General features: G+C 49.6%; 1 protein-coding gene across 1 annotated transcript in view; it reads right to left on the reverse strand.

Annotated features, from left to right (window-relative positions):
- Positions 1-6022, reverse strand: part of UBE2A (ubiquitin conjugating enzyme E2 A) — a 7830-nt gene extending 1808 nt beyond the window's left edge. Inside the window, exons 1-4 of the mRNA XM_004710074.2 lie at positions 5878-6022; positions 5697-5777; positions 5298-5323; positions 1237-1326 (exon numbers count right to left, since the gene is read on the reverse strand). Coding sequence (XP_004710131.1) covers positions 1237-1326; positions 5298-5323; positions 5697-5777; positions 5878-5921 — 241 coding nt within the window. The 5' untranslated portion in view covers positions 5922-6022. The remainder of the gene's footprint in view (positions 1-1236; positions 1327-5297; positions 5324-5696; positions 5778-5877) is intronic.
- Between the last annotated feature and the right edge of the window lie 1815 nt (positions 6023-7837).

Genomic DNA, 7837 nt, shown 5'->3' on the forward strand with positions numbered 1-7837 from the left:
CTTTACACAATTGATGTGTGTATGGATTGGGATAACAGTTGTATGAGCCCCTAATAAAATGTTAAAAAATAAATAAAATTTAAAAAATTTAAAAAAGGAAAAAAAAAAAGGGTGGCCTTGGAAACTCTGGGAGACAGTTCTACTCTGCCTGTGATCGGGTGGTTCTGAGAATAAACTTAACAGCAGAGGGCTTGGGTCAGGTCTAAAATGATTTCCAGGCTACACCCCAATTTGTTTCTTTTTTTTCCTTTTTTTAAAACATTTTATTAGGGGCTCATACAACTGTTATCTCAATCCATACACACATCAATTGTGTAAAGCGCATTTGTACATCATTCTCAAAACATTTTCTCTCCACTTAAACGCCCGACATTAGCTCCTCATTTTTCCCCTCCCCCCAATTTGTTTCTTAAAAAAGGGAGTTGTACTACTCAGTACTAGTAAAATCCTCACAATGAGCAGACTGTCATCTGTGATCATTCTCAATCTGGAAGATCCTCGGTGCTCCCCCGGAAAAGACTGCCTCATTACTAGGAAGTCAGAAACAATCTCTAACAGGGTTCTCTAGCCACCCATTGATCTGAGGAACTCACTTCACCAATTTTATAAGCTAGATATCTTAGCTGAAAGAACTTTTGGTGGATCCTAGTCCACAAAATTGCATTTTAGCCTAAAGATAAAACTCTTCTTGGATATCCTGGAAAACACTAAACGTGAGCTGAAGGCAAGCAATTTTAGGCCGACCCCTGGGCCAAAAGCAAACTAGTAAGTTAGAATCACCTGGGGCCCTTTTCCAACGTAACTGCTGACTGGCTCTAGGAAGTCAGTCAGTAGGTCCAGAGCAGGGCTAAGGCATCTGTCCTTACCAAGTGTACCAAGGCAACTGTGGCTCTGCATCTGGAGTTAAAACAGGGCTCTAAATGCTAGTGAAAATAACTCCAACCCTAGACTGCCCCAGTCTGGTCCAGCATTAATATCAAACCTGAAGAACACCCCGAGTTTGGTTTCATAAGCAAATAATCCACAGAAGCAAGAGGCTGAGACTCTAAACAAAGGGCTATATAGGGCTTTAGATTCAAACAGCCAAAAGCCAGCAGCAGCAAGTTTTCCTCTCAGCAAACAGCAAGATGCCTGAACAAATACTCAAGCCCTACTGCCAGCCAGCTAGGGAATATGGACTGCCCCCATAAGACACATCACAGGAGTTTCAAATACCGCATTAAAGGTGATACTTGCCATTTGGATGAAACATCTTAGAGACAAATCTAACTGTAGGTGGTTTATTCGGATATTCCTCGGTGAATTCTATTGTTAGCTTAAATGTTCCTGTAGTTAGAAGAGAAAGGTTTGAGAAAATGTACATAGCACTCAGTTCAGTAGCACGTTTTTTTGAAGGCTGTGCGACTTTTTAGAAAGCATTATGTGAAATACAGCCAAGAGACAGTGTCCAGAGGAAGACCAGACCAGCTAGGTCCGAGGTTCCTCTCCAGGCACTGCTTTACATAGGGACACACCCAGCCACCACCAGCACCCAAACAAAAGTCCTTTTCTTCTTTCTTTTGCCACTATTTACCCCGAGACTTAAGAGATCCATCTTCAATATACAACTGCCGGCAGGAACTTGAGTCCCCAAAATGTTTTGAAACCATCCGTAAGCTGACGTGACAAACTGGAGCGTAAATTGGGCCTTCTTCCCAAAGATAACCCCTTACAATCACCCGTCTTTCTGAACTGGACTCTTAAGAACGAAAGCACCAATGTGTGTGGGGGAGGAGGGGAGTAAAGCGCACCACTGCTAGAAATACAGATCAATAGATAAATTTTTTTAAATTCTAATAGCCTAACCCCAGGAAAGAAACTCATTCTGAGAGTCCTTTTCATGTAATAGTGACCTTATAAAAGAGAACTTAATTCAGTGTTAAAATAAAAAAAGAAAGCACGCTCTCCAAAGTCCCAAGTGTGACGCCTAAGGTGCTTCAATACACAACCAACTCACTCACGGAAGGGACTCCTGACAAAAATAATTCAAAAGTCCTCCTGGGTGGAAATGGCAGCACCGTCTCTTGCAAACATCTCTCTCCAAGCTGAATCGGGTTTCTAGAGTGCTGTGTCAGGAAGCAGGAGGCTCTGAAGCACAGCAGTTGACCCTCGGCATACTTACAAGGCTGCACCCTAAATAACTGACAAGGTCAGCCTGCCCACTGATGCCATCTCTACTGGTATTGTTCATCTTCCTGCAAAGGCCAAAACACTCTAAGGAAAGGATCCATTAAACAGTCTGATGGTGACCAAGGCAGGGTGGGAAGTGAGGGGAGGGAAAAGGAAGCTGCAAGTTAAGGCTCCATAGGAATTAACTTGAGTAAAGAGGAAGATAACATCCACTAAGAGGGAGCAGGGAGGGGGAGAGGAAGGGGAGAGCACAAGAAGCCCTTGGGAGATTTAAGTTTTTAAAGGCCAAAATGATCTGATCTCTAAAGCCTTGACAATGAAAAGTTTAAATGAAGGGGGGTGGGGGGGGGAGAGATTGGAAAACAAATGAGCAGGATTACCCAAGTAGAGAGCAACAAAACCCCATAGTAGCCATTAAGCCCACCTAGACACAGGGAAATTCGTGTCCAGCTTCTGGTGTTATCACAGGGAGTGGTACAGTTCATCTGGAGAGTGGTTGGCCTCCAGCACTCAAATTCAAATCGACAAATGCACTGTTCTCTCCTGTAGACGTTTGCTGCCAGCTGGGACACCAGGTTGTGACCCCGGAGGCAAAGGAATAGTACACGGATTTACAACTTTTTATGACTGGGGGGGGGGTGCAAAAGCGGAGTTTTAAAAATACCCGACTACTCATCAGCACAGGAATTATTTACCTTGAGAATAACTTTCATAGAGGATTCGCCGAGGGAAGAATAAAAAAAGAAAACACTAGTTCCTTACTTGTCTATGAACCATTTCTAGATGGTGCAACAAAGACCAACATATTCATTCCCTAACCCATGTGTGCGGCATACATACCAAGGTATTGAGAGGAGGAAGCACTCTCCCCACCCAGTGTTTTGTTTGGCAGCGTAAGCTCTTGGGACTAGATTCCTGTCACTTCAAGTTTGCAAAGTTCAAATACTTTTAAGAGTTCCTTTCCTGGAGATTTCATCTCTTTAATAAGGGCCTGGCTGTTCCAGAACCTCCCACTATGGTTAGTTTTCCATGAAGAAGCGGAAAAAGTACTTGGGGGCTGGTTGATTAATTACACAATGTACCAGAAACAGCAAACTCAAACCCTACCACATGCCAATCATTTCCAGTACATTCCCTAGCTGTACAGACAGGGCTGCTCAAAGAACGGCAGTTAAGAAATATGTCGCTAGACATCTGCGCTATCTATCGTCCATGGAGCGTTCCACTGACTGCACCAGAAAAGGTCCTGTCATCTCGTCTGGAATGAACACAGGAATGCCAGGATGGAGGTATCCATCATCACAAGGAGCCTTTGTGGTGTCAAAGGTCCACGTAGATGCTGGAGTCCACAAGTACCTTTCTCAATCTGTACCAAAGGCAAGCCCCCTCAAAATACCTAACTGCACACAAAATAATGTGCTAGCAATCAGGTGTGTCCAGCACAAAGCAGTCTGAGTAAATTGGGGGAGGGGGGTGGAGAGAGAAAAAAGAGCCCATGAAAACTAAGCCTGCGAGAGCTAAAAGCCAATACAATTCCTCTGCATGTAAAGCTGAGTTTGAAAGAACTAGATCATGCTATCAGAGGAAAATTCAGTCTAGCTGTTTCTTTGCTCCAGTGGTTGTAGGGCAACAAAGTTGAATGTTTGTAAAACTCACTTTCTCCTGCTGTCACTCTGCTCATTGCAGCGCATTGATAATACACTCGGGGAGCCAAGGCACAGAGGCAGCTACAAATCTTCAGAGACTAGCTACTGTTTAAGGAAACGTGAGTACCTGAGGCAAGTTCTGGAACCCACCCCACCTCTCAGGGACCGGTCCCATCAGAAAGCAATCCAACTTGACAACATTAAGGCTGTGCCAAGTGGTCTGCAGAGATGTATGTTCCTCCCACCTTCAAACTGAGCTGTGTGAATCTAGATCAGATGCTACATGCCTAAAAGGTGGTAGATCGTGGTGGGGGAGGGAGGTAGATAATAAATAGCAGAGGGATCCTTAAAAAAAACAACTGACATTATGAAACCATTTCATTAGTGAAACTAGTAAGTCTGAGTCAGTAACTGTTCCTTCATGTTCACAGACAACTTTAAAATGGATTTCGCTTTTTAAAAATACATATACCATCAACCACACACATACAACACAGCGTGTTGCTTGTCAAAAAATGCTATCAGCACCCATTTCTTGGCTGGGATACCGTGGTGGGGTTATTCAAGGTGTGATCAAACAGCCTGGCACTGGGTGATGGGTATGTGGGTCTCTGTGTTGCTTCTGACATCTAGACAAGAATTCCTAATTTGCTCAGTTTGTAAGAAATTGTTCTAGAAAGAAATGAACAGGCTTGTTTAAAAAAAAAAGACAAAAACACTCCAGCCATTAAGAGTTATGTATCTTTAAGTCCCATGTGATGGTCTCTTCAAATAGGTTGGACACTGGTTAACATCCATTCCGCAGCCTATTGGAGATGACCGTGACCAATCAGAAAGTCTTCATAAATGCTCACATTCAGAACTAAGATACCACATTATACTCAACGTACCCATCTCAGACCCTCTTAAAGGCTGGTGAACACCCACTGAAGACCATACAAACCAGACAGCTGTGGGCATGGGATTGTGTGGTATGGGCAGGGGGGAGTGTATATGTGTATGTGTGTGTGCGCGCAATTCTTACCTCCATCCAACAGCCACCAGACTCTTCCAAAGCACCTGCTGGCCGGTCCCTGGCCTGCGCAACCAGGTGGTCTCTAAGGTCCCGAACCAGCCCAGCCACTGGTTGAGTGTCTACCAACTCTTGATGTGCTTAACTGTGACAGCTTCCCCCACCCCCTCCCAATGATCATCTCGCACAAATCCTTATACTCAGCACTACCAAAATCCTCTGACCAAATAGCCAGCACCTTCAACCAGATGGGAAAGCAGGAAGGAAGGAAGGAAGAGAAAAGGAACGCCAGCTCCAATTGGTGGAATGAAGCAGACAATAGACAAGAGCCACCTGCCAGAGACACTCCTGCCCTGGGTCCCCCAAGGCAGGCCCCCAAGCAGGAGGTGCCCCTCCGGGGCGGCTGGGAGGAGCCTTGGTCCCTGAGGAGGGCTCTCCTTCCTGAAATGTGGGGAAAGAAACTCCCTTACCATCCTCAAAAGGGGTCCCTTCAGGCCTGCAAGGCAAAGAAAAGCTGTCAGTTCCTGTTTGGGGGGTGCCCCCCCACTACCCAGGGGCACATCCTGAAAGCTGGTGGCTCCCCCACAGTTTGGTAATCTCCTCCAGGGTTAAGGATCAGGGCGGTCTGGGCCCACAGCGCTCGCAGCTGGGGCCTAACCGCCACTACTGACCGCTCCGCCCCCTTAGAACCCCAAACGGTTTCCCTGGCAGCGGAAACAGAGCTAATCGAGGGGCAGGCTCCGGGAAGGCGCCTAGGCCCAACCGGCCCTAACCGGGTCCGCCTTCTCCCCGCGTCGGCCCGAGGACACCCAGGGGACCCGGCGCGGCTGCCCACCGCCGGGGAGGGGGGGAAGGGAGCGCCGACTCACCCGAAAATGACCGCGTTCCACACCATAATGTTGTTCTCCGAGGGAGCGCCGCTGACTCCCGCCGGAGGGTCCTCCTGCAACCTTCAAGAGCGGGGACCGCCGCCCCTCAGTGCCTCGGCCCCGCGCGGCCCGCGGCCCCCGCCCGGGGGACCCGCCCTGCGCGCCGGCCGCCCCCGGTTACCTCTTGAAGTCCCTCATGAGACGCCGCCGAGCCGGGGTCGACATGTCGCGGGTGGGGTCAGGGTTGGGGCATACACCGGGGTGTCTGCTGCCCGCCGCGGCGGAGGAGGCTGAGAGAGCCGGCGCCGGCGACGAGGACGCGCCCAGAGGAACGGCGCTGCCGCGCAGGAGCCGAGGGTCGATCTGGCGCCGACTAAGCACCACCCCAGAGTGGACCGGGGCCGAACCAACCTAACCGGAAGGACAGGGGGGACCTGGAGCGCGAGCGCTGGCCAGGCCGTACCAAGACGTGCCAGCGCGCGGGGGGAGGGGGGCCGGCAAAGTTGCTTAGGTCATGAAAGCCGGTAGCCGGAGGGCAGTGCCCGCCAAACCCGAATCCACCCGGCCTCTGCTCCACCCGCCAGTTCGAAAACGAAGCCTGGGAAGCTCCCCCTCCCATACACACACACCTTTTCTTTCAGATTGGGAGCCCCAAACCAGAACAGGAAGGAGTGGACAGAGGGCAAAGTGATTTCCCAGAAGCGGGAACTTGAGGGTGGCCACCCACCGGGGACACAGCACACTGGGGTGCGCAGGAAAGGGGGGGGGGCGCGTGCGGGATAGGGGCAGTGGGACTCAGTCCCTAAACATCCTGAGAGACATGGGGCCCTGTCTGAGCCAGGGAAGCTGTGGGCTAACATTCGGGAATGTTAGCAGGGAAACCACTCATCACCCCCAAACCCAAACCACCAACACGCCACTGGCGCCACTTGAGTCCCTTCGTTTCGGACTCTTAAGCGGAAGAAAATGGTAGCCTGCGTCTTAGGGGAGGGGACGGGGCAGGAGGGAAGCTCTCTGGCAGGCGGGCAGGCTGATGTGGTTAGCTCTGGGCACTCACGATTTTGTTCTGGAACCACATTGCCCCTTGGCAGGTCAACAAGCCCAGTGATTACTCTCTGTTCAGAAGAGTCCAAGGTATGAGAATATCCGATTGCAGAGAACTGGAAGGGCAATAGGTCTCAAGGAAAAGTGACCGGAGGATGCCGGGGAGCCCCACGAGGAGTACACAGACCTGCGAAAGCAAGGAACGTTTTTATAGAGTGGTTTTCAAGGGCAGCCCATCACCCCGAGTCACTTAGAAGGGGGACAAAACACACATGGAAGAGAGTCTGAAAGCACGAGGAAAGGGAGATCTGAGTTCAGTTCAGGGAGAGCTGCGAGTGCGGAGCTAATGGGTTCCTTGGCAGGTAGTGGAGCCGGACAGAGGTTGTGATTTGAACCGTGCTGGGGGCAGCTTCGGGGGAGCCTGATCCGCGGAGGGCAGCTAGCTCGGAGACTCTTACAGTATTCTAGGGGAGCAGCACTAAAGGGGTGTGTGTGACCACAACACCAACGAACAATCAAAATGGAGCAGAGGGACTGGTTGGAGAGAACTTGGCAACAGATGGAGCTGTGAGGGCAAAAGCTGGAATTCGGAGCCCCGGAGGTGACCTGGAAGGAGGGTAGGCGGGGTGGCAACAGGCGTTGAGTTGAAAGTGCTATTGACAGTATTAGAGAATCCTGAGAGAGGGGCAGTTTGGGGAAAGAAAGACAAGGTTGGGACTTACTGCTTTCACAGGACTGGTGGGACACCCAGGTGAAGCTATCCCGAAGATGGTCGAATGTGCAGCGATGTGTCTCTAACGCAAGAGGCAGGAGGATTTGTGAACGGACAGGAGTCTAGGGGCTGTTTTAACAACACAAGCTCTCATGGCCTGGGCTTTTTATATCCCCTGAACTGCAACTGAGCAGGTAATTAAGGCCCCTCTCCCTAATAGCTTCTCGTTATGACTGGGGCAGGAAACAGGATACAAAGTAAGTTAAAAGCTTTCTTTTCTAGATAGAAACAAAATCAACAAGAGCAAACACGTGTGCTTTCTAAAACTACCACAAGTTGTTAGCTAGTGTTAGTTTCTTGCTCTTGTGGGTCTGAGGTTCCCGTT

The sequence above is a fragment of the Echinops telfairi genome, unplaced genomic scaffold (assembly GCF_000313985.2).
Source record: "Echinops telfairi isolate 266 unplaced genomic scaffold, ASM31398v2 ScPeMD7_7427;HRSCAF=8465, whole genome shotgun sequence".
Taxonomy (NCBI): Eukaryota; Metazoa; Chordata; class Mammalia; order Afrosoricida; family Tenrecidae; genus Echinops; species Echinops telfairi.